The sequence below is a fragment of the Vipera ursinii genome, assembly GCF_947247035.1.
Source record: "Vipera ursinii genome assembly, chromosome: 5".
Classification (NCBI taxonomy): domain Eukaryota; kingdom Metazoa; phylum Chordata; class Lepidosauria; order Squamata; family Viperidae; genus Vipera; species Vipera ursinii.
In genome coordinates this window covers 52,537,148-52,562,929 of record NC_139518.1, presented here as the reverse complement: position 1 = coordinate 52,562,929, position 25,782 = coordinate 52,537,148, and the positions used below count along the sequence as shown (strand labels likewise).

Below are 25,782 nucleotides of genomic sequence, written 5' to 3'. Positions count from 1 at the left end.
CGGAAGGATTGCACGTCCGGGTTGTGTGAAGGTGTCCCGGGGAAGTAGAGCACGGAGCCGCTGGAAGAGCGGCAAAGAAGGCGGACGGCGGGAGCTTCCCTTGCTGGCTCTGTCTGAAGAAAAGGCAGCGGGGGAAACCTGGGACAAAGCAGGCGGGGGTTCGTCGCTGGTAAGCCGCGATGTCCTGCCTGGACTGCGGTCGCAGAGACACCGGACCTTTCCGTTCGAAGTAAAGGAATTGCAGACCCTTCTCTGCCTTCCTCTAAGCGTAGAAAGGATGGCAGAGAGGCGGTGTCGTGATCAGCCTTTGCTTTTACTTTGCCTGCTGAGTCTTCGCCAGTCACTTATTTTTCCCATTGAAAGGAAGAAGAGGAGGAGGAGGGCGGCTTTCGTTTCTGGTTTCCCTGTCCTTGAAATTGCGAGAAATAGGCAGATGTCCGGTAGCTGCCGCCTTTTCTCTATAGGGCAGCGGACGTAGCCCCGCTTCACCTGTTGAACTATTGCTTGTTGCAGCCTCCTTGTACTTTGGTGTTTTATATATATCTAAAAATTTACACACACACACACACACACACACACACATATATATATATAAAACACCAAAGTACAAGGAGGCTGCAACATATATATAGAAGAGGGAACGGTGCTATCGTTTGTATTGCGATGCTCAAAGCACAGAGACTGCTTTTTGCATAAATTAACTTCAGCGGTAATGTGGAAAAGTAGGCACGGGTTTATTGCAAATCAGATGTTTTTTGTGGCCATAGAGCAGTGATGAGGTATAATTGACTACACCAGAGTTGTTTAAATACAGGTAGGTCCTCAACCTACGACCCCAATTGAGCCTAAAATTTCTGTTGCTAAGTGAGACATTTGTTAAGTGAGTTTTGCCCCATTTTATGACTGTTCCTGCACACAGTTGTTAAGTGAATAACTGCAGTAGTTAAGTTAGTAGTACAGTTGTTAAGTGAATCTGGCTTCCCCATGGATTTTGCTTGTCAAAAAGTTGCAAAAGGGTATCACATAATCCCACGATGCTGCAACCATCATAAATATGAATCAATTGCCACGCATCTGAATTTTGATCATGGGATCATGGGGGTGGCTGCAATGGTTAAGTGTGTAAAATAATCACTTTTTTCAGCATCATTGTAACTTCAAATTGTCACTAAATGAACTATTGTAAGTTGAAGACTACTTGGACTCCCAGGAAGATATAGCAAATAGTTATTTCCCCTAGCAGTACTTGTGTCACAGAGTCCATACGTTATCCTATTGTCCTTGAACTTACTTGGAATGTTATTGAATTAATCAATCTGTAAAGAGGCTAAAATAAATGGTTTAGATTTTTTCCATTATTAGTTAATGGTAGACTACCAGGTTGTTCTTTCCTTTGCGAAAAATCAAAACATTTTTGTAGTGGAAAGCATTTTCAGATGCTTAATAGACACATAATTACTTTATTGCATTAGAGGGGGGGGAAATGCCTGAATAGACAAAAACAGTGACTTCTGCTAGCCCGGGTAATTTCCCACTTGAAGAGATAACTTCACTGCAGTATCACAAACACTTTGTGAACTTTTCTTCTACTTTGTGACATATACATTAAGAAAAAACATATCTAAATTCTTACTTGCATTTGAAATTAATTCTTGGGTTGTTGCCTAGAATGAGGAACTGATGCTTCACTGAAAAGTATTTGAAACTTGACATTTTAAATTATTTCTTCAGGTTTGCATCATTTGCTTGCACTAAACAAAATAATTAACTAGATGGTCCACATTGGAGAGAAAAAAATATACTCTTGTTAATATGTATTAGCTAATCTGGTTTTCAACAAACTTGGAATCAATTTTCCAATTCAGATATCAACTGGTGTTTTTTTTTAAAAAAATGCACACATACACACACAATATGAGGATCAGAGCCAAACATATGACAGAGAGAAAACAGGGAGTGGGCTGCTTGATAGCCCATTTTTGTGTCAGTGAACCATAGTCAGTTGCTCCAAATCAATTTGTTTTTAATAAAAATGTTTATTTTATAGTTGCTGTGGTTGGAAATTGTCTTTCTTTTTTTCTTTTTTTGCTCAGGTTTTAAAAGAAAACTCATGAAGCACTCCTGTAGTTGATGATTCTTTCAAATTTGAGGAACTCCAGCTACTTCGAAATTAGTGTTTGGACATCTTACCATTCAAGTAGAGATGAAAACTTATGACAAGTGGAAATGTGTTCCTGAAAGAAATTTTATGAAATAAGAATCAACTTGAATGCAGAATGGGAATGTTTTGTTCAATCATTAGATTTGAAAATCTCTATGAACTGAAAAGATTATGTCACTGGGGGCCAATCATAGCCCTTAGTGTAATAGCAATATGTTCTGCCATGGCTATCATCGATGCAGTCCTGTGGTACTGGCCTTTGGATACAACAGGAGGAAGTATCAATTTCATCATGCTCATCAATTGGACTATTATGATCCTTTATAACTACTTCAATGCCATGTTTGTTGGCCCTGGTTATGTTCCTATTGGATGGAAACCAGTAAGCAAATAACAATATGGTATATCCCCTCCCATTAAAATGATATTTCACTCCATACCTTCCTGATTTTATGTTAGATAATGTCTTAGGAAACCTAATTCTTGGATCTGCAGAATGAAAGCAAAATGGGAGCCAATGGGAAATTAATATATGCACTTTTGTGGATACTTGCTGAATATATAATTGCCATTACACATCTAAAACTATAGTCTGCCTTCTATCTAAGCAACAGATAACTAAAAGAATTGTATATCCTCAGGAGATTTTCTTTTTTAAAAAAACCCATGGTTTCTTTCTGGAAAAAAAGTTCTAGTAAGTAAGGCAGCTTGCAGGTAAGACCCATTGATCAAGGTGGTACATATACCTGAGATTATTGTTGATCAATGCCCACCACTCTTACACAGTTGCATTTTTTTTTCTTGTGCATTAGGCTTGTTCCTGCAGCAGGAACATTGTTATAGATATTTTACTTCCCGAAATTCTGCTTTAATGCATAGGTGAACTTTATAATGTATTATTTGTAAATATGTGTTTGTATGTGTGTGTGTGTTTGTGTGTATACACACACGCACATACATATATGTATGTATACTTATATATATACTGTTTTGTTTTTAGGAAAATTCTCAGGCGTACATGTATCTTCAATACTGTAAAATATGCCAATCTTACAAACCACCGCGTTCACATCACTGCCGAAAATGTAACAGGTATTATTGCTGATACAAACTGTTTATTGGGTAAAGTTAATACCTATTTACTCATGTAACAATACCCCCCTCTTTAATCATTTCATATATTTTATAGAACGTGAAAATAAACACTATGTCACATTCCTTGTGTTACAGCTTTTTTGCTGTATTGATATTTTCTGAAATTAAGGGTTCTTTTAAACGTCAAGAAATATTTGATGAATGAGAATAGGTATGGCTGCTGGTCACTGTGCTTGTATTAAACTTGGATTTGCATCTTAGGTGTGTGATGAAGATGGACCACCACTGTCCATGGATTAATAACTGCTGTGGATTTCAGAATCATGCATCATTTACGCTCTTTCTTCTGCTAGCCCCTCTGGGCTGTATCCACGCTGCTTTTATTTTTGTCATGACCGTGTATACTCAGCTTTATAACAGGGTAAGAAACCACTGTTTTGCTTCTTTAAAACGTATGCAGAATTGTATGAATTCGCTTTTGGAAGAACAGCTATACTTGCTGTAGTTAAAATTATATTTCTTTTTTGTCTGCTAAGTGTCTTCATACTGATGATCTGGAATGCTTGAAGGTTGTAGCTTTTGCTTTATATTGTTCTGTCCCAGCCTATGTGAGTCCTTGTTATGCTCACAAGGAGAAACCCCTCTTCCAAGAAACAGGAAGGAACCGCAAGAAAAAAAAAACAACCCCTTTTATTCTCACAGACCTGAGTCAATGTCCAAGGCAAACAAACACAGACAAACACAGGCAAACAAAGTCGATCCTCAACATGAACGGTTGCCTTTGGCAACCAGCACCTTCAACGCCTTCCCTTTTTTTTTAAATTCCATTTATATCCCGCCCTTCTCCAAAGACTCAGGGCGGCTTACAATTATAATTCAGCCAAGGCGTGGCTTCCTAATGCCTTCTCCTTTGCCTTTGGAGATGCCTCATTGCATTCCTCTGTCCTACTCGCTTCTCTTGCCTGTGCTTTTGTGCATCCTGGATTTGTCCCAACTGGTTGTTTTTTTTTTTCTTTTTTTTTGAGATTTCAAACATTTTTTTTTTTTATTTTTAGGGAGGAATTATTGGTGCCCCAAAGCTGGGAATTGAGACAGCTTTAATTTCCAGTAAAATTTGCTAGCACAATGCCTTATGTTTGGAGGTGTATTTTTAAGGGGAAATTCGGATTTTAAAAATCAGGGTTGTTTCCCTACAACCTGGAACGCAAGGTCCCAACTGTTCTTCATCACTGTCCAACTCAGGCTCCCAGCACAGCTGTGTCTCAGCCTGAACACGAGTAGAAGGGCCAGGCTCCTCGTCCGACTGTAAGTCTTGTTGCTCCTCAGAGCCTTCCTCTGACTCTAATGTCACTCCAGGCGCCTCCTCCTCATCTGATTCCTCAGACTCAGCTGCCGGATCCACTGGCTGGCGAGAAATCACAATATATATCTTTTATTTCTTCATTTGACCCAAGATTAGTTATTGCTCCTTCTATATAATGAATTTCACGAGGCTAATTTAAAGTCCAGAGTCACCTTATGGAGGAGATGGGTGGTATTAAAATTTAATTAAATAATTAATCAGAAAGGAGAGTATGCCTTAAAGGTAGGAAAGTATGTTTCTTCAGAAATTGCACTCTGTACCAAATTTTGTATCTGCCTCTCGGTCAACTGATAATAGATTGTGTCACTCAGTAAGCTGGTTATTCTATTTTAAAGCATCATATAAAATTAGGAAGCGTTGGAAAAATAAAGCAAATTAAAGAAAGAATTTGAGCTGAATTCTCTGTATCCTTTCAGAATGCTTAGCTTTAAATTCAAAGTTACTTATAAGTCTGGTACATCCAGGATGTCTGTCATCTATTCGTGTCTTAACAAGTCATCTTTCCAATAACTCAGATACTGTATGTCCTTCAGGTAAGATATGACTTTTGGCTTAGGCATAACCTTTGGAAACAACTCAGACTGAAGATTGAACTTCTACCGATCCACAGTTAAAACTTGTTGTGATTCAGGGTCAGCCTGTGGGTTCAGCAGTTGGGTCGGACGACTCAGAGGAGGATGAGGGGGGTGTTGAAGAGCTTGCTGAGGGGATTGGACAGCTTGATGAGAGCCCCCAGCAAGGCCCCTCTCATCTGGTCACGATGCAGACCCAGCTGTGTGAGCCTGACAGCGTGGATGAAGATGACCCACAGCTGACCCTGTTCAAGGACGCCCGACGCAGGAGGCAGTCAGGAGTAAACAGAGGAAGGCAATGGGGCACCTCGGAAGGAGGCACAGAGAGGCCACGCCCTGAACTGTATTTAAGGGGAATGTGTGGGAGGGCTGGTTTGCTGAAGGCAACCGCTTGGATTGTTCCTGCTTCTTAGCTCGTGTTTTATGGTTGGTGTCTTGTCTTGCTCTGTTTTATGTGAATAAATTTGGCAGGCTTTATTCCAGCCTCTTGCCGTTTGTAAAGGGGTTGTCCCTGCTTTTGCTGCAGGGCCGGTAGCAGGCTGGTACAGAACAAAACTAAAGAGTTCTCGCTGAGGAACTTAATGTTGTTCAGCTGTCCGCTTACCAGTTTTCTTCTCTTTCGTTTCTTTTTAATAGGTCTCCTTTGGCTGGAGTTCTGTGAAAATTGATATGAGTGCAGCCAGGAGGGATCCCCGCCCAATAATCCCTTTTGGGTTGCCTGCATTTGCTGCCTCTTTATTTGCCCTGGGACTGGCCTTAGGTACTACACTAGCTGTTGGCATGTTGTTTGTTATCCAGGTGAGTCAGAAACAGAGATGAGATGTTCTGGTGAGATGTTCTTGTGCTCAAAGGGTGGGGATAGTTCTCAACAGCTCACGGCATGTTATATTTTCTTAATTTTGGATTCTTATTTTTTTAAAGAAATATCCAGTCAGCAATTTGAATTTCCAGTCTATCTACAGTGTATTTCGTAACAAAGTCTTCACACATATATATATTTGTAAGTGTGAGAGAGAGAAAGAAAGAAAGGTTAAGATGTAGAAATCAGCTAGGATCCTGTTGGAATTTGTGATTCAGTTCAAAGAAGTAAAAACAGATTTGTACCACGATTCTTTTTTTTTTGTTTTTGTTTTTGAGTTACTGGAAGTTTTGTGTGTACAAAACATTACAAATGTTCCTTATTTGATCTATGCTATGAGTCAATTCAGTGATTTCAGTTTTAATTTGAAGGGATAATTTAATCAAACTCTTTCATATGGCCCTAATGTAGATGTGTTAATGTATGAATATGTTGTCCTATCAGCTAAGACTTTCCCACCATTCTGTATGTCTTGCAATGTGTAACTGCCCACTGTTTCTTTAATATATTCATACTTATATTCTTTCTTTTTATATTTATCCTCATCCATTTCCCTTTGGCTCAACCAACTCATTTTTTAAAGTTTTGGCATGCTATGTAAGTTTTCAGTATGACTGTACACACAAATGCGTCTCCCACTTCTGCTATAAAAAAAACCCCCTGCTCTCATGGACATGTGTGGGCTATGCATGATTGGCAGCTATGGTTTTTGCTCCATTGTAGATAAAGCAGAGTGGAAGCTATGTAGATTGGATGCCATGTATTTATACAGGTAGTCTTCGAGTTACGAATGTAACGGAGCCTGCCCATTCCACTTTTAACTCAAAAATTCGGAGTGAATCTCGTACCTCGAACGAGATCACTCCCTTGCTCATTAAGATGCACGCAGCTCATTAAGTGCACATGAGGTACCTCAGGGTGGGGAATGCCATGGAGGGCCTAGTGATGGACCAGGCCCCTAAGGCCTCCCTGACCCACTAAGATACCTCATGCTTCCCCCTCCCTTCCCGTGCTGGACTCACCTTGAAAAGATCCATCTCCTCTCTGCCGCGGTTCCTGCTGCCACCCGCAACTGAGGCCAGTGGACGCTTCTGCGGCCCTCCGGAAGGTGGATCTGGTCGCCAAAGGCCTTATCAAGGCCACTGCCACCCGGATCTGAGGCCGGGGGACGCTTCCGTGGCACTCCGGATGCCCAATCTGACACCTGAATGCACCATCCGGAGGGCCGCAGAAGCGTCCCCCGGCCTCTGAGCTGGGCAGCAGCGGCCTGGAAAAGGCCTCCGACGCCTGGATACACCTTTCGGAGGGCCACAGAAGCATTCCCCGGGCTCAAATCTGGGAGGGAGCAGCCTAGAAAAGGCCTCCGGCAGCCGGATCAAGCCTCTGGAGGCACATAGAAGCAACAGAGAACAGAAGCGTAAAGTACAATGAGATCACATGAAATCAGTAGCGTGATGTCTCGCCCCACTGATCTTGCGTGCTCTTGCATTACTTTAAGCCTCCATTCTCTGTGAATGTAATGAAGGCCTGGAGTAGCCAAGAAAGTGAAGGATGTCTCAATCTTCGCAGGGTGAATATTGAAGGCCTGGTGCCTAGGGAGACCCAGGGCAGGGAGTGGGGAGGGAGGGAATAACCAGGGTGAACATTGCAGTACTACTACGGTCGCTTGTAAGGGTGAACGATCGCCGTGGTGTGGCAACATTCGTAATTTCGGGACTTGCTTGTAAACACTAGGAGGCAACTCATCACGTAACTTTGAATGAGCATTAAGTGAATGCTCGTAACTCGGGGATTACCTGTAGTAGAATTGGATTTCCCTTGTCTTTTTTTTTATACATTTATCCCTAATTTTTCCAAGTGAAAATCCCAGTAGAAGGAAAAGAACAGTGGTAAGGAAAAGGAGACATTCAGTAAGGTAATGACAGAAGATTCCTTTTGTCTCTTTATGCTTTGGTAAATCAACAGTTGTATTGTTTTGATACAATGTTATTTATACAGTAGTGATTGAAGATTATTGACAGTGTTGTTTAGATGACTTAGGTTGCAAATAGAGGAAAGAGAAGTATTCTATCAGTATTAATTACAATGTAGGTTAACAATATTACAAGCATGATTATTTGATTTTTCATCCAGACTTAATATTAAAAAAAAATCCTCTGCAGATTGCATCAGAGTATTTGTTGAATTCAGTTCAGAAATGTACTGATTACTTAGTATTTTGCTGTATCATTACTTAATATATACTCTCTCTCGCGCGCGCTTTGTATGTGTCTGTCTATACATCGTGTTCCTATATTGATAGATGGGCAAAGCAAATTTAAGAAGAATTAAAATGCCAAGAAAGAAAAAAAGTATTGAGTTTCTAACTTCTCTCTTTTTATACATCTGCTAATTTACAATATTTGTAGATTTTTAGGTCTCCTTAGAAACCAGACTGTAAATGATTATGTTTGGCATGTCGTTGTAATTATTTTGTGTGAGAACAGTTCTTACTTAAATTCGATTAAACTTTTATTTTGCATATATATAGTGCTAGTTTTGCCATTGCTACATATTCTCCAAGTTGAGATTTCCAATCAAATATTTTTGGAATTATTATCTTTCTTTCAGTGTTGAACAAAATTTATTTTCGCTGCTGTGTGCATATAACTCATTAAATTATTTTCATTTATTTTTTCCTCAGGTTATATCTAGTAATAATAGTTGTAGTTTCATTTAAAATGATTCTCATCATTTCCTTAAGTTAAAGCAAATTTTGAGAATTATATACGGAAATTCTGAATCTGCTCTTCTAGAAAAACCAAAATGAACACTACTAGTAACTGCTTGTTGTGCACCATGACAGAAGAAAGGCAGTTTATGGGTGATTTATGTCTGAAAGAAATAGTATGGGAGGGAAGGGGATTTTCCTGGTGTAACAAACAAAAGGAAGGAAATGATGGTTTACTTTAGGTTCAGATGTTACAAAAGAGTTCAGATGCACAATAATGAATAGCAGGAAGTCCTAAAATGGCTTGTTATTTAACCAAAGGCATGGAATGATAGAATAAGAAGAAGATGTGTGTTTGTTACAAATTCAAAACTTTCCAGATCACTTCCTAAGATTTTCACTCTCAAAACCTAAAAGAAAAACTAGGTGCTAGTGCATGTATGGAAATGTAAGCTTCTTTCATTTATGCTTATTTGCCATTCTTCCACCATTCTATTTATGATATCAAGACTTTGGTAATTGGTGGGTTCAACTAGTTTAGGAATAAAAAATAAATGGGACAATGGATGGACGGAGTGGATATGAGAAGTACCCTTGAGTGTACTGAATCCAGAAATAATGTTTACTTGTTTATCTACAAGGGCTTTTATTTACAGGTGAAACTCGAAAAATTAGAATATCGTGCAAAAGTTCATTTATTTCAGTAATGCAACTTAAAAGGGGAAACTAATATATGAGATAGACTCATTACATGCAAAGCAAGATAGTTCAAGCCGTGATTTGTCATAATTGTGATGATTATGGCGCACAGCTCATGAAAACCCCAAATCCACAATCTCAGAAAATTAGAATATTACATGCAATCAATAAAACAAGGAGTGTACATAGAACAATATCGGACCTCTGAAAAGTATAAACATGCATATGTACTCAGTACTTGGTTTGGGCCCCTTTTGCAGCAATTACTGCCTCAATGCGGCGTGGCATGGAAGCTATCAGCCTGTGGCACTGCTGAGGTGTTACGGAAGACCAGGATGCTTCAATAGCGGCCTTCAGCTCTTCTGCATTGTTCGGTCTCATGTCTCTCATCTTTCTCTTGGCAATGCCCCATAGATTCTCTATGGGGTTCAGGTCAGGCGAGTTTGCTGGCCTGTGGGCAGGTGCCAGGTCCTGCTGGAAAATGAAGTCAGCATCCCCATAAAGCTCGTCTGCGGAAGGAAGCATGAAGTGCTCCAAAATCTCCTGGTAGACGGCTGCGTTGACCCTGGACTTAACGAAGCAAAGTGGACCAACACCAGCAGATGACATGGCTCCCCAAATCAACACAGACTGTGGAAACTTCACACTGGACTTCAAGCATTTTGCAGTGTGTGCCTCTCCATTCTTCCTCCAGACTTTGGGTCCTTGGTTTCCAAATGAGATGCAAAAGTTGCTCTCATCAGAAAAGAAGACTTTGGGCCACTGAGCAACAGACCAGGTCTGTTTTTCTTTAGCCCAGGTAAGACGCTTCTGACGTTGTTTATTGTTCAGGAGCGGCTTGACAAGAGGAATACGACATTTGAAGCCCATGTCCAGGATCCGTCTGTGTGTGGTGGCTCTTGATGCACTGACTCCAGCCTCAGTTCACTCCTTGTGAAAGTCCCCAACACTTTTGAATGGCCTTTTTCTGACAATCCTCTCCAGGCTGCAGTCATCCCTGCTGCTTGTGCACCTTTTTCTTCCACACTTTTCCCTTCCACATAACTTTCTATTAATGTGCTTTGATACAGCACTTGGGGAACATCCAACTTCTTTTGCAATTACCTTTTGAGGCTTTCCCTCCTTATGGAGGGTGTCAATGATGGTTTTCTGCACAACTGTCAGGTCAGCAGTCTTCCCCATGATTGTGATTCCTACTGAACCAGACTGAGAGACCATTTAAAGGCTCAAGAACCCTTTGCAGGTGTTATGGCTTAATTAGCTGATTAGAGTGGGACACTTTGAGCCTAGAATATTGCACCTTTTCACAATATTCTAATTTTCTGAGATTGTGGATTTGGGGTTTTCATGAGCTGTACGCCATAATCATCACAATTATGACAAATCAGGGCTTGAACTATCTTGCTTTGCATGTAATGAGTCTATCTCATATATTAGTTTCCCCTTTTAAGTTGCATTACTGAAATAAATGAACTTTTGCACAATATTCTAATTTTTCGAGTTTCACCTGTATATTGGTTCATTCAGATTATAAACTGTACTGTTAAGGTTTCCTGTTCTCCATTTTTTGATCTAATACAATTTTTGTGGACTGATACATTATAGTCATGAGCTAATCTTTGTGATTTTTTTTAGATGAAAATCATCTTAAGGAATAAAACTTCAATAGAATCATGGATTGAAGAAAAGGTAAAAGTAATTATTCTCATACTCATTTAAATATATATTATGCCACAGAGGTAGAAGTCTGCAGTAGATGTTGATAAACAGTATTTGTACCCTTTCCTGTTTGTATGACTTAATTAAGCCAGGATATTCTATGGCCTTTTCACACATTTTCTAAGATCTTCCATCACAAGAAGAATCTGTGGTCAATATTGCCTTTTAAATGTTGGGTTTACTTGTAAACCAACTTGAACAGTTCTTTAAATTATTCACTTCCCTTGGTTCATAATAAATCTGTCCTTTTGTCATTCTTAAATTCATATTTATATGTTGGGCAATTGCAGCAGCTCAGCTTCATTTAAGCTTCTATATCTTAAGAAGCTACTCACTAAAGAGAGAAAAGCTTGATGGAAGAAAATCTTGCCAACTGAGCAGCCCTTCTGATATTTAGATGTGAAAATCACAAAAGGGGGGGGGAGAGGGGTTTGGGAAAAAAAATAGGAGTGTCCGTTTTTCTCTATTTATATCTTTCTACGTTGAACATATCCTAAGGTCATAATTAAAACAACCACTATATAATTCCCTTCATTCTGATTTAGTGTTGAAGTAACCTAGCTATTATATGATAATCATCATTTATAATTCTGCATATTTTACAAATGTAGCCAATTTTAGTTTATTCAGTAAGCCATGGTTAAACAAACTATGGTTTTGCATAAAAGTAGTTTCTGGTTACTTTTACTTGTAAGGTTTCTCCATTCTATTGTACATATAGAAAGTCAGAGACAGAATTGCCTCCCTGTACCCTTAGGGAAGAACTATGGCAACTTGAGTGAACACCTTGCACATCCATTCTGACAATAATGTGAGAAATAATTCCAGAAATACACTTTTAATATATGATGTTATTGCATCACTAGAGGTCAGCATACAGTAAAGAACTTTAAGGAATTATGCAAACCAGCACAGTGCTTTTAAGAAACAGAGTGAAAGGTTATGAAATCAAAAAATAGTTTGACTTATTGTAAAGGAAGGTATTTTCCTATTTAAATGCAATTATTTTTATTTAGTACCTCTGAAATAGAACTGTCTCTTTTTATTACTCAATATAAATTGAACCAACAATATTCTGGCCTAAATGAGTGCTGAAGAATGTATGATTTTAAAATTTTTCCACTGTATTTAAATAACAAGTTAAAAATATGCCATCTCACATCACACTTACCAAAACATCGTGGTTCTGAGGTGTTTTGCTCTCTGTGTCTCTACAACTACTGCTCTACCAGTAGAAAATAAATATCAAACAGTATAGCAGTCTATACAATATATAGTATAGCAATCTATACAAAGGGAATGGATGAAAAGGGGGGTTGTTTCCTCACTGCAGCAATCTGCAGTAAGGGGGTAAAAAAACCTTTTTCTCCATTTCCTTTGTTTTGCACGTGGCTGTGGGTCCTGAGATTTCTTTTACCCTAGTTCAGGGGTCAGCAACCTGAAACAGTGAAAGAGCCACTCGGAACCGGTTCCCTCACAAAAGCAAAAACTGGGAGCCGCAAAAAATCTGTGCACATGTGCGTACATGCACGCATGTACAGAACAGGGTTTGACTGAAGAGTGGAGCCAAGGCGAGATATGCACCTACCCTGCATATTTGAATTGATTGGTTGAACTTTTTTAGTCCCACTTTTTTTTTTTGGACTGCACATGGCAGAGGACTGGGAGCCGCAGGAGACGGCTGAAAGAGCCGCATGCGGCTCCGGAGCCGCGGGTTGCAGACCTGTGCTAGTTGAACCTTTCTAAATTTTTCACTACAAATATCACAAGTTTGAATGTTGGGTAAGAAAAATTCCTCCATGTTAGAAATCTAATAGATTTCGATTGACAGTTTTCTTCTTGTCAACTGTATTTGTATACATTCCTTGCAGGCCAAAGACCGCATTCAGTATTATCAAACAAATGAAGTCTTTATATTTCCTTATGACCTGGGAAGCAAATGGGATAACTTCAAGCAAGTCTTTACATGGTCTGGAAATCCAGAGGGAGATGGCTTGGAATGGCCTCTAAGAGAAGGCTGCCATCAATACAGTTTAACAGTATGCTACTTTCCTTTGCTTTTCCTTTACGTGCCTACAATTAAATGTGAAGTAAATGCATGGAGAAATTGGCTGTACTGAAATGCTGTTTCATATCTTTCAGATTGAGCAGTTAAAACAGAAAGCGGACAAGAGAGTGAGAAGTGTAAGTCATCATCAATTGCCGTCTATATTACCTGATCTTAGTGTAATATCATTTTGAAAGTTAAGAACTGCATGGTTTCATGTTATATTTTAGAACTCTAAAATATGTTGGGTAAAATAGAATACTGTAATAATGTCATTATAGCATAAAGTATTGTTATTTCTATATAAGCATTGTAATTGATCGTAAAATGTGTGTTATATTATGAATGTCTTTAGCTCAGTGGGAAGAAATCAAATCAAGAAAGAGGAATCAAGAAAATTCTAAATAAATAGCTTATGAGCTATTGCTCTATGTTGAACATTTTAATTGATTCTGTTTTAGTTAGTCATTAGCTTACCAGTTATGGAATACATTGAAAATGCTGAACAAATACTTCCCTTAGACAGGTCTCTTGAAGTCTTAAAATCCCAGTAATATTTCCTGGCAAAAAGTATAATTTTTCTATATAAAAGATAATACTAGTCCTTTGACTAAACTAGCTTCTTGTAGAATTGAACCTAATATATTAAACTTAAGGGACGCGGTGGCTCAGTGGGTTAGGATGCTGAGCTTGTCGATCAGATGGTCGGCAGTTTGGCAGGTCAAATCCCGAGTGCCGCGTAACAGAGTGAGCGCCTGTTACTCATCCCAGCTTCTGCCAACCTAGCAGTTCGAAAGCACGTAAAAATGCAAGTAGAAAAATAGGGACCACTACAGTGGGAAGGTAACAGCGTTCCGTGCACCTTTGGTGTCTAGTCATGCCGGCCACATGACCATGGAGATGTCCTCGGACAAGCGCTGGCTCTTTGGCTTTGAAATGGAGATGAGCACCGGCCCCTAGAGTTGGAAATGACTAGCACACATATGCGGGGGAACCTTTACCTTTTATATTAAACTTATATCAAACAATTAGATCAATAGTTTATTTTTTACACTACAAACCCTGACTTTCCAGTTAGTCAGAGCTGTCAAGCAGATGGGAGAAGTTGTTTTATGTCTCTATAAATTCTGGATACTTGTAGTTTTCCACCCTTATTACAGTGGGACAAAAAAGTACTTAGTCAGCCACCAGTTGTGCAAATTCTCCCACTTAAAAAGATGAGAGAGGCCTGTAATTTTCGTCATAGGTATACCTCAACTATGAGAGACAAAATGGGGGGGAAAGAATCCAGGAAATCACATTGTAGGATTTCTAATGAATTAATTCGTACATTCCTCGGTAAAATTAAGTATTTGGTCACCTACAAACAAGCAAGATTTCTGGCTCTCACAGACCTGTAACTACTTCTTTAAGAGGCTCCTCTGTCCTCCACTCGGTACCTGTATGAATGGCACCTGGTTGAACTTGTTATCAGTATAAAAGACACCAGTCCACAACCTCAAACAGTGACACTCCAAACTCCACTATGGCCAAGACCAAAGAGCTGTCGAAGGACACCAGAAACAAAATTGTAGACCTGCGCCATGCTGGGAAGACTGAATTTGCAGTAGGCAAGCAGCTTGGTGTGAAGAAATCAACTGTGGGAGCAATTATTAGAAAATGGAAGACATACAAGACCACTGATAATCTCCCTCGTTCTGGGGCTCCACGCAAGATCTCACCCTGTGGGGTCAAAATGATCACAAGAACAGTGAGCAAAAATCCCAGAACCACACGGGGGGATCTAGTGAATGACCTGCAGAGAGCTGGGACCAAAGTAACAAAGGCTACCATCAGTAATACACTACGCCGCCAGGGACTCAAATCCTGCAGTGCCAGACGTGTCCCCCTGCTTAAGCTGGTACATGTTCGGGCCTGTCTGAAGTTTGCTAGAGAGCATTTGGATGATCCAGAACAGGATTGGGAGAATGTCATATGGTCAGATGAAACCAAAGTAGAACATTTTGGTAAAAACTCAACTCCTCGTGTTTGGAGGAGAAAGAATGCTGAGTTGCATCCAAAGAATACCATACCTACTGTGAAGCATGGGGGTGGAAACATCATGTTTTGGGGCTGTTTTTCTGCAAAGGGACCAGGATGACTGATCCGTGTAAAGGAAAGAATGAATGGGGCCGTGTATCGTGAGATTTTGAGTGAAAACCTCCTTCCATCAGCAAGGGCATTGAAGATGAAACGTGGCTGGGTCTTTCAGCATGACAATGATCCCAAACACACCGCCCGGGCAACGAAGGAGTGGCTTCGTAAGAAGCATTTCAAGGTCCTGGAGTGGCCTAGCCAGTCTCCAGATCTCAACCCCATAGAAAACCTTTGGAGGGAGTTGAAAGTCCGTGTTGCCCAGCGACAGCCCCAAAACATCACTGCTCTAGAGGAGATCTGCATGGAGGAATAGGCCAAAATACCAGCAACAGTGTGTGCAAATTTTGTGAAGACTTACAGAAAACGTTTGACCTCTGTCATTGCCAACAAAGGGTATATAACAAAGTATTGAGATGAATTTTTGTTATTGACCAAATATTTATTTTCCACCATAATTTGCAAATAAATTCGTTAGAAATCCGACAATGTGATTTCCTGGATTCTTTCCCCCCATTTTGTCTCTCATAGTTGAGGTATACCTATGATGAAAATTACAGGCCTCTTTCATCTTTTTAAGTGGGAGAACTTGCACAATTGGTGGCTGACTAAATATTTTTTTGTCCCACTATATATACCCAATAATTCTTTTTGGTGGGGAGGGTGCCTTTGGGTCAGTATTGTCTCATTGCGGGCAAGAATTCAGAAGTGGTTTGCCATTGCCTTCTTCCAAAGGCTGAGAGTGATTGACCAATTGGTTTTGTGACTAAAGTGGGACCAGAAGACATGGCCTCAGTTTCTAGCCTAACCGCTACATCAAACTGGCTCTCTATAAATTCATATTTTATCTTTAAGGAAATAGTTGTGGACAGATAGATAAGATTATAATGCTGCACAAATCTTTTATTTTTGAAACGTTGAATCAGTATACATAATTTAAAATAAAATGTTTAAATATATAAAAATAAAGTCTCCTGTTATTTATCCACCTGATATCTGCCATTCCTAAAAGAAAAGCTTCAGATTTCAATAGTACATCTATTCTCAAAATTTTATAAACCAACAAAAATATCTGATTTTAAAATTTCCTAGCCTTCTTACTATTTTATAATCAATGGTTTGTAACCAGAAAATTATCTTAAGTAACTTTTTTGAATTCAAATTTTCTAGGTACGATACCAAGCAATAGAAGACTATAATGGTGCCTTTTGCCCTGTTACAAAAGGCATAAGGACTTTCTGCACAACTCCATGTACTGAGGAGCCTAGAATTGTCCTTCGCAAGAGAGATCTTATTTTAGCCACCCGAGGACTGAAGTTAGTATCTCTATATATGATTACTTCAAACTTTTAAAAATGTTTCAAAGGTAAACAAGTGCTGTCAGTTTAATTCTTTATTCTTTTTTATTTCATTTTTGGCATTGGATGTATGGCGACAAAATTACTGACCTGGCAACAAATGGTAATTACTTTGTTTTAAAGTTAGAATATCTTATTTCAATTTCATAATGTAGTTTATATGCACTTTATGTTTTAAGTACGTTATCAGAGGGTTCCAAATGCCAAACCATTAAAACTGTTAGAAAAAATTGAAAAGCCAATCTGAAATAGTTTAATACGAATTCAGCAGTTTTAGAGGACAGGAGATTAAGGAATTGTAATTAGGAAAATCTGTGGTACAACTGCCTACTTAAAGATAGAAAGGTACTATGCCATAATATCAATTATATAATGTGACCATCTTCCAGCATTTTAGAATTTAGAGTATTTCAAAAGTGTATATGGAGTTGATTTAAATAGCTAGATTAAATAATTAAGAGTGCAGTTTTAAACATATGTCCTTGGAGATAAACCCCAATTTATATCAGTGAGATATACTTCAAGTTGACATCTGTAGGTTTGTGCTATTAGGAACTTCATTTGTTTTCAGGTTTGTAATGCTCCTAAATAAACTCCTACAGCAATGTAGTTAACGTAAGCAACATCTAAGTCATGTCCTCCATCTTGAAGAAAAATTGTGAAAACTGAAAAAAAGAATTTAGTTTTGCAGATTTTACACAGTTTTTGACAGGGCTCAGCATGCATAGTGATGGAACGGGAATGAAAAATATGCAAGTGGTATGATCTTTGATTTCTGCTGTTCTTTCTCACTGTTAGATGGGGAGAGAATCAGAGGTTGGTTCCCAAGAAAATGTGTGGAAAAATGCCTGTATGATTCTGAAACAGATCAGCCGTTGGATGGAGAAAAGAAAGCAAGATAATCCTGTGATAACTGGAAAAGTTTGCTTTGGACCACTGTCCTTCTACTTGAATATTCTATATACAGTATATATATTCTTATGTATGGAACAAGCATCGTATTTTGTGTGTTTGCAAGAATGGGGGCTTCAGTGCCATAAATCTAATCATCGTTTGTCATTTTCAAAAGGGAAGGATCCATTCCATGGACACCTTTTCATATTACAGCTTTCACAATATAGAGCACATTTGTCTTGCTTTTTTATTTAATTTTATTATATAGTCTTAAGAAATGTAAGAGCTACATTTTTTCAGATATTTAAGCAGAATTTAAGCACTGCTCATTTAAAAATATCTTCTCTTGGTATGTACATTCCTCAAATTACTTTTCTATTGCCATCATGAAAGTTGAAAGAACCATATGAATGAATGCAGCTGAGTTGACTTAGCTGATGCTTTGGATTTTTTCTTATTTTAATATGTGATTTTTATTAAAATAAAAAAATGGAAAAGTTTATATTTACTCATTAGTGCATCTTTAGTGATGAACATGCTGATTTTTTGCAGTGAAATAACATAAACCAGATAACAATTCACACAACATGTTAACCCATGACAGTCCACACTTCTTAAAGTTACCTAGTTGGGAAAATACAACAAAATATGCAGAAATGCCTGGCTGGCTACTGTTGAAGCATAATTCATATCGCAGAAGACAATTCATAGAGAAGTAAATTCTAATGCAGTAAGGATTTTGACATTAGTGCATTTCACTTGTCTGACACACATTTCCAAGATTTTACTTTTGGTGGCACAAACTGCTATAGCTGCATCTAATTTACACTTATAAAGAGCTATTAGCCTATATTATAACTTCATGCAAGTATGAAAGTTCAGTACTAGTCTTTCAGAGAAGACCAGATGGGAGAAAGTGCTGTAATAGTTGATAAATAGAAAAGAATAAATACTTTTCAACAGTGACATTAAACAGAACTATCAAATTAACAATGTGAAAGAATATAGGAACAACTTTATGAATTGCTTCAGAACTAGATTATGTGGAAAATGTATAGAAAAAATTTAAAAAGTTCAAAAAAAGATATATGTATGTAAGTTCCAATGGCTAAATAGTAGAAGCTATTGCTGTCTTTTGTGATTTCAGAACATAAGATCTTCAGGGTACAGAAAATTATGGCTTCAAGGTGATCACAATATTGTTTTAGCCTGAATGCAGATGATCAGTATGAAGAAGCCACCCTATAGGCCTATTTCAAGTCAACAGGATGTATAATGACACAATCAAACGGCCTTTTTATTCTGTTCATATTGTTGATTGTTTAATTTTTTTACTACTAAAAATTGGAGTGTTATCTTGTTAAATGTAATTCCCTTTGCCACAACAAGTCAAAAGTACCTATATTTTCCATTACTACTGCCCCTGAAATTGTACTGAACCTTATTTTAGCATCTGAGATTGGCAAAGATTCCTGATGCATTGTACTTCATGAAAATCTCAGGTGTGTAGTAGTATAGAAAATATTTCAAATCATCCAGTTGTGACTGTTTTTGCAATGCTTGGTAATATCCCAAGTGGGAAGTACAATATATTCTCTATTTAAGCAAAAGGTTATTAAATTTTAATTATATTATAAATTAGAATTGTGACATTCCAGAAATTGAAAATAATTCTGAACCTGTCAAAATTAAAATAAGCTTAAATAAAGAAATGTTTCTTTATTTAGTTATAGTTACTTATATAGTTACTTATTCTATCTAGGCTCCAATGAAATCTATTAGTTGTGTTCAGAGAAAAAAATGTTATTATTTTAGGGGTTATCTTATTATTTTATTTCTATTTTAGGTCATTATATCATGTGGTTTGTTTGGCTACAGAGCCAACCCACTGTAAAATTAACCACGAGTTCAACATTTTTGGATATTCCAAATACCTTTGTATACAGATAAATTGACAAATATTTTTAGGATATGTTCTTTTACTAGGTTTTTATTTTTCATATTCAAGTTTCAGTTAACAGATGCGGTCATTTTGTGCTTTAGTGGAATTAGATATACCAATTTAAAATATATATACAATTGATGCTAATATATTTAAGTGCTGATCTATGAGTGATACATCCTATACATACCATGAAGTATTTTTTACAGTTTTTAAGATACGACAGAGTCCCCAAAACATGATATATTACATTATCCTTATGTAGTTAATAGCTAGTGTATTGCCATAACAACTCAATCAAAGGAGTACAGTGTCATTATGTTCTCTTAATAGTCTGATAGAGTGCAATGTTTTCCCATAAGCTCAGTTTTTTAATATGTTTTTAAACAATTTAACACTTTTCAGTTTCAGTTAGGGTTATACAATAAAGGAAAATGTACTTTCCCCAGTGGTTTTAAATAACTGAAGCCAGTGCAGTCTGCTTTTTCTTCCTGGGCATGTAACTCTAAATGGGATTCTCTAACCACGTACACATATATCATGTTTATTGGTTTCTTTTAGCAGTTTCCTTTGCCAGTTAGGCACTTTCATAATCCACTGTCAATATGTTCAATCAAGGTGGCCTTCATTCCTTTACATGCCAGAAGCATAAAGAGCATCAATTTGACTCCTGAAGTGTTTAACAAGATCTGCTCTTTTTGCCTTCAGTGTAGGGGTTAAGAGTCCGTTTTCAATTGTAAATAGTTCTGGATGAAGGTAGATGTATTTCACCTGGTGGAGAAAATATTTTGTCATAATCAAAAATGTTTGACACATAACTATGGTACCATGAAGGCGGTTACCATTTTACTGACAAATGTTAAAGAATAGCATAAAGAGACAGTCTACAGCATCATTATTTCATTTTCATATTTATGGAATAGTTAATTTCCACTGAATTTATACTTATAATTGGGGTTAAAGGCCTATCTCTAAATAAAAATAAATAAATAAATAAACCTTTATTGTCAAAGTACAACATGTGTACATTGAGATTAGCTGAGCCTCCCCCCGTGCTCTCTCCCCCCAACACACAGTGACAACAAACCTTCCATCCCACCACACTATGTGAACCAACTACACCACACACCGGCCTCCCAAGTCAATTCTGCATAAGATTATGTCCCATTTAAAAGCCTAACAGCCCACGGATAAAAGCTATTTTTCAGCCTGTTGGTACGGCTGGCTATATTCCTATATCTCCTACCAGATGGTAGGAATAATAATAAATGGAATAATATAGGGAATTAAATCCTCTAAAACAGTTATTGTATTAACTGTGTGCCATCTATGTGTTTCAGAATGTCAGAAATGTGCCATTGTTAATTCTAAGGTCTTTTGGAAACCCATTGTAAAAGATAAGATCAATTGGAGCTCATTAGAATTCTAGGAATCAAAATGTGTGTGAAGGGTTATGATCAGCAAACATACCCTGGTATTATTAAAGTCTGTTCCAAATTAGGTATAGCACTTTTCTGTTTATGAAATCAAGCATATTTTCAACATGGATAAAATGAATATACAAATCTTCATCTTGCATATCAAATCTCAGGACGGCAAAGTAGAACAGGCATTTAGGGAGAGCACAACTTTTGGGTGTTCATCATAATGGGGATTGAAATTTAATATAGAGAAAGCAGTATTTTCTTCTTTGAATTCCTCACAAAACCATTACCTTCAGCAATTTCCTAGATAATTACTTACTTGTTCAAAGGTCTTAAGCCCAGCTTCTTTCCCCAATTTGTTCATGTCCATCAATATAGCATTTTTCACTACCTTGAAACAAAAGTGGAGTTTAACTGTTAACAGTTTGTCATTTAAAAAAAATAAAAAATATTAACCTAAATGTAGATAACAATGCTTTTTGAAGTGTAAGTCAAATGTAGACTGAAAATAATGACATTTGAAACAAAAAAAAACCCCAAGTAGTAAACCTGATTACTACTACTTCATGGTGTAACAATTAAGGAATTTAAACTTCCTTTTTTTATTGAAAATTTCATTAAATATACATTTAAAAACAAAAGTGGACATGATTCAACTTCCCTAGCTATAACACTACTATTAATATTATCTTATGTTGCCAAATTTTGCCAAATTTCATAATACTTCATTTTGCTCTTATTTTTGATCTCTAGGGTTAACCTGTCCATTTCAGCGCAGGATAAAATTTTATCTATTATTTCTTCTTCAGTGGGTGCTTTCTTTTCCATTTTTGGGCATATGCCAGTCTTGCTGTGATTAAGATATGTACTAATAAGTAGAGAGATGCTTTACTGAGATTATCGTTAATCCTAATAAAAAGATTTCTGGTTTTAAATCAATTTTTGTAGTAATATTTCTTCCAACCAATTTTTAATCCACTGCCAAAAAAATTTCGCTTCTGAACATTCCCACCACATATGATAATAAGTCCCTGGAAGCCTTCTGCATTTCCAGCATATTGGAAATATGCATATTTTATCTATTTTTGCTAACCTTGTAGGGGGAAGATGCCATCTATAAAACATCTTGTACAAATTCTCTTTATAGGAGGTGGCTAGCGTTAACCTCCTATTTCTATCCCATAGTAGTTGCCAATTATCTAAGTCAGTATAACCAAAATTTTTACTCCAGGTTAACAACATTGTTTCTTTTACCTGTTCTTCTAATAAATCCTGTTCTAATAAATATTGGTATATCTTTTTTTATCAATCAATCTTCTGTTTAAGGAATTTAAACTTTCAATTCAAACTTTCCATTTGAAGTGTTTGTAGGATAATTGCCAAGAAATGTCATGTATAGGCTAGGAGACGGAAAAAGGGTGGGATTTATCCAGACCCAGCCGGATGCTGGTTTGCATGGGAAGGGGTGGGGCTGAAAACACAGTATGTATAAAAGGCGCGTTGGGGCGGTTAGTTCCCAACGCTGACTTTGTAAGAACTTGGAACTTTATGAATAAAGAAATCCTGGTTGTCGACCATACCACGCTTCTTCGACTGATTGCTTCATCAAGGAGACGGTTTTGACAAGTTTCCTATTGAAACCACTGAACTATATTTTCTAAACTACAGTGAATGTCTTTATAATATGGTCATCCAAAAATCAAATAGACCATATTTTAGCTCAGTGTGACATGTAAAGCTGAATAACTAACACTGACTGACTTAAATATATATATTTAATTACAAAATTTGGCTCCAACATTTTTATCTTACAAATTAAGGAATTTTAAATTCTTTATAAAGTAAAATGTATGTCCACTTACTGAATTTTTGCAGAGTTCTTCAAATGAACCTTTCACTCCCAGGTTTTCTGCAAATGCTGGAAGTGTTTCTTCATCAGGAACTACTATACCCACCAAGTAAGACTGTTTAGGAAACAAAGAACATATTCAAATTTTAGTCACCTTAGAAAAGAAAGTATTTCTCCCCAAGATATTCTCTGAAACATACAAAATCCCTCCCTTTTTTGGGAAGAGATTTCATGTTTTGCAAAAATTTGTTTTAGCATGTCATTTATTTGATGTCCATAATTAAAAACTGAAAAGTAATCTTGTAATGGAGAAAACATTGCAAGGTAGAACTCCCAAAGGAACATGTTGTTACCCGAAGGCTATCTCCATGCACAAAGACTTGTGCTACAGAAGGACTTCTGATATAGATGTTTTCAATCTTTTCAGGTGCAATATATTCTCCTTGGGATAATTTGAAGATATTCTTTTTCCTGTCAATTATCTTCAATACATTATCCTACAAAAGAATGTAATAAAATGGGAAGTTTGATAATTCATGCAACAGAAAAATGGAATCAGTTACAGATGTTCTTACTATGCCATTTAATAGTTTTGAGGAGCTTATTTTAATAATGATGCATGATTGCTTAACACCTGAAATTCAGGTTTTGTAAGATGCAAGATTTAGAAGTTAATCACAATATCTATCCACTCATTACCTAGCTTTTAAGGCTTCCCAAAAGTATTCCCATACAATATTGGAAGCTGATGTCAGATCTAAGCTGTTTCTTTTGCTAAAGGGACCCCAGAAATTGATGTTTTGGGCACTATTTTTTTGCATAATTTTGCCTCTAAATAGTTACTACCTAATAGTTATGCACAGTGCTATTTTTGTAAGAAAAAAGATGCCGGAACTCAGACCCCGCCCCTCCACCAGGCCATTCCTTGATCGGAAACCTTTCACTCCCCTCTCGAGGCAGACTGCCATGCTAAGGTGGATGGGATAGGGGGATAGGCCCGGTCCCCCTCCACCGTTTTGAAGCCAGGGGGGAGTGACGGTGAACGGCTCCACTGCCGCTGTGCACCATGGAGGGGCTTTCTTTAAGCTTCACCCTGCAGATCACCTGCTTGGGCGTAGCCCCTGCCTCCTTGTCCTCCGCCAACTCTCCTGAGGCTTGCGCCATGACCAGGCAGCACAAGCCTTCCCCGCTGTTTCCCTCCGCCAGTCACAGACAACGGAGAACACAGAGGCTCTGCGCAGGGATGCAGAGCAGAGAACAGCACTTGCTTGCTGCCCTGCATTGCCCCACATCTCCCTTCTTCCTTCTGGAAATGGCAGGCCCGTTTCCTGCTGCTTCTTCTCCCAGTGCAGCTCCTCCCTCTTCATGAAAGCATTTCTTTGCTAACCTGCTTTCCAGCTCTGGCATGTTTCTCTTCTGCTGCAGGGACACGGAGTTTGTGAGACTAAAAAAAGTTCAATCAGACCTTCCAACTCCTTGTGATATCTTTTTTTTCCACAAGAAGTTGGAAGGTGTGACTGAACATTTTTTAGTTCCACAAATTCCGTTGAAAAAAGGTGCCTGAACGCCGTTCTGTGCATTCTATGACAAAAAAAGCCCTGATTATACAAGGCATCGCTTAACATGCAAAGGAAGCAGTAATGTTGAAGATCAATCTGTGCTTATAACATATATAGTTACAGAGAACTTCATTTCAATTTGCAGTTACTGCTTTGCCACATACAGTCTTCTGAGCCAGACTTCCAAAATCCAAGTTAAGATGCCCTTTATTTTTGTAAGAGTCAGTAATAATATTGGGCCCTGATGACCTACCATTATATTAGGGTGGGCACAATTATGTTGAGTCATGATTTAATATTTGAATTCTTCATATCAATCTTTAGTTGCCATGCAAGTCTATAAATTAACCATTATAAATAAGGTTGTGTTAAGGAGTTTGTTTTAACCCTACTGATATACTGATTACTAGGTCCTTGTCTCAACTGACAGAAAACGAAGAAAAAAGTACACCGACCAAAAATCTAATGAACTTTGGGCACTAAATAGGGTAGATATTCTTGAAATATATTCTGCCTTTATACCACTTCAAGTCTTAACAAAAATAACAATATTTAGGGATTTTTTCAATCAAGAGGCATTATGCAGATATTATGTCTTTCTAAGTTTTTCTTTGGTTGGTTAGCTGGTTGGGGATATATATGTATGTATGTACTGGTGTGGAGAAAAGATGGAAGAGATGGAAAACAGAGATTATAAGTAGAAGAATTTATGAAGCATTTCAGAGAACTATCATTATCAATAGCAAAATGTAAAAGTCAGATTTCATATTTCATTACATTAAATGTTGCTCCTACTTAAGGTCATCCATATTATGGTATACACAGGAAATATGAAGGCTAAGCCTACCTTTGGTATTATCTCATTTATCTTAAATATTCTAAGTATAATAGTAATTCTCTTTGCAAAGGAATACTTTTAAGCACCTGAAAAGAGTTTTAAATATATTTTATAATATACTTGCTACAATTATTAATGGTACAATGTAGAAACCAAAAAAATGCCATTATTAACAGCTTACCGGCATCCATTTTCCAATATCTCCAGTATGAAGCCATCCATTACTATCAATTGCTTCTGCTGTTTTCTCAGGGTCTTTCAGATAACCTTTGAATACATTTGGCCCTTTAATACACACCTATGAAATGTATACAGTGTTACTGTTCATTTGTTTTTGGTTAAAAAAAATCAGATAATGTTATATTAGAAAAATATATACGGTACGTACTTCCCCTTCATTATCTGATGCAAAATAGTTCATTTCTGGGACATCTTCAAGTTTTATGATGTTGCAGGGTAGAGGAGGTCCAACATGACCTAAAGAACACAACCCAAAACACAGAGTGTGACAATCTATGTAACTGTTTTGTTATTTATAAAACTTTTTTAATAGGATTAAA

At 37.5% G+C, this 25,782-nt stretch overlaps 2 protein-coding genes across 4 annotated transcripts in view; one reads left to right on the top strand and one right to left on the bottom strand.

The window, feature by feature from the left end:
* Window positions 1-26: 26 nt before the first annotated feature.
* On the top strand, window positions 27-19,339 carry ZDHHC6 (zDHHC palmitoyltransferase 6). Of its 3 annotated transcripts, none has more exons than XM_083363804.1 (11): window positions 27-169; window positions 2,094-2,543; window positions 3,162-3,253; window positions 3,518-3,677; window positions 5,828-5,989; window positions 11,095-11,148; window positions 13,050-13,217; window positions 13,321-13,362; window positions 16,529-16,675; window positions 16,777-16,819; window positions 17,515-18,110. In XM_083363804.1, the coding sequence occupies exons 2-11, from the start codon at window positions 2,277-2,279 to the stop codon at window positions 17,616-17,618; spliced, it is 1,239 nt and encodes a 412-aa protein (XP_083219930.1). In that variant the 5' UTR covers window positions 27-169; window positions 2,094-2,276; the 3' UTR covers window positions 17,619-18,110. The 3 variants fall into 3 exon arrangements, with proteins under 3 accessions (XP_083219930.1, XP_083219931.1, XP_083219932.1); XM_083363805.1 differs by lacking the exon at window positions 27-169 and adding an exon at window positions 18,758-19,339 and having other exon boundaries at window positions 1,760-2,543; window positions 17,515-17,532; XM_083363806.1 differs by lacking the exons at window positions 27-169; window positions 16,777-16,819; window positions 17,515-18,110 and adding an exon at window positions 16,840-17,462 and having other exon boundaries at window positions 1,760-2,543; window positions 16,529-16,674.
* Window positions 19,340-19,382: 43 nt separating this feature from the next.
* The window catches only part of ACSL5 (acyl-CoA synthetase long chain family member 5), a 28,948-nt gene continuing 22,548 nt past the window's right edge, over window positions 19,383-25,782 (bottom strand). The window contains exons 16-21 of the mRNA XM_083363777.1: window positions 25,611-25,699; window positions 25,404-25,520; window positions 23,179-23,322; window positions 22,835-22,940; window positions 21,296-21,363; window positions 19,383-20,323 (exon numbers count right to left, since the gene is read on the bottom strand). Of these exons, the coding sequence (XP_083219903.1) occupies window positions 20,186-20,323; window positions 21,296-21,363; window positions 22,835-22,940; window positions 23,179-23,322; window positions 25,404-25,520; window positions 25,611-25,699 (662 nt within the window). The 3' untranslated portion in view covers window positions 19,383-20,185. The remainder of the gene's footprint in view (window positions 20,324-21,295; window positions 21,364-22,834; window positions 22,941-23,178; window positions 23,323-25,403; window positions 25,521-25,610; window positions 25,700-25,782) is intronic.

Coding starts and splice junctions, on each gene's coding strand:
- ZDHHC6 (XM_083363804.1), top strand. CDS start 2,277: ATGGGAATGTTTTGTTCAATCATTAGATTTGAAAATCTCTATGAACTG. Junction 13,218..13,320: donor GCCATCAATACAGTTTAACA/GTATGCTACTTT, acceptor CATATCTTTCAG/ATTGAGCAGTTAAAACAGAA. Junction 13,363..16,528: donor CGGACAAGAGAGTGAGAAGT/GTAAGTCATCAT, acceptor CAAATTTTCTAG/GTACGATACCAAGCAATAGA.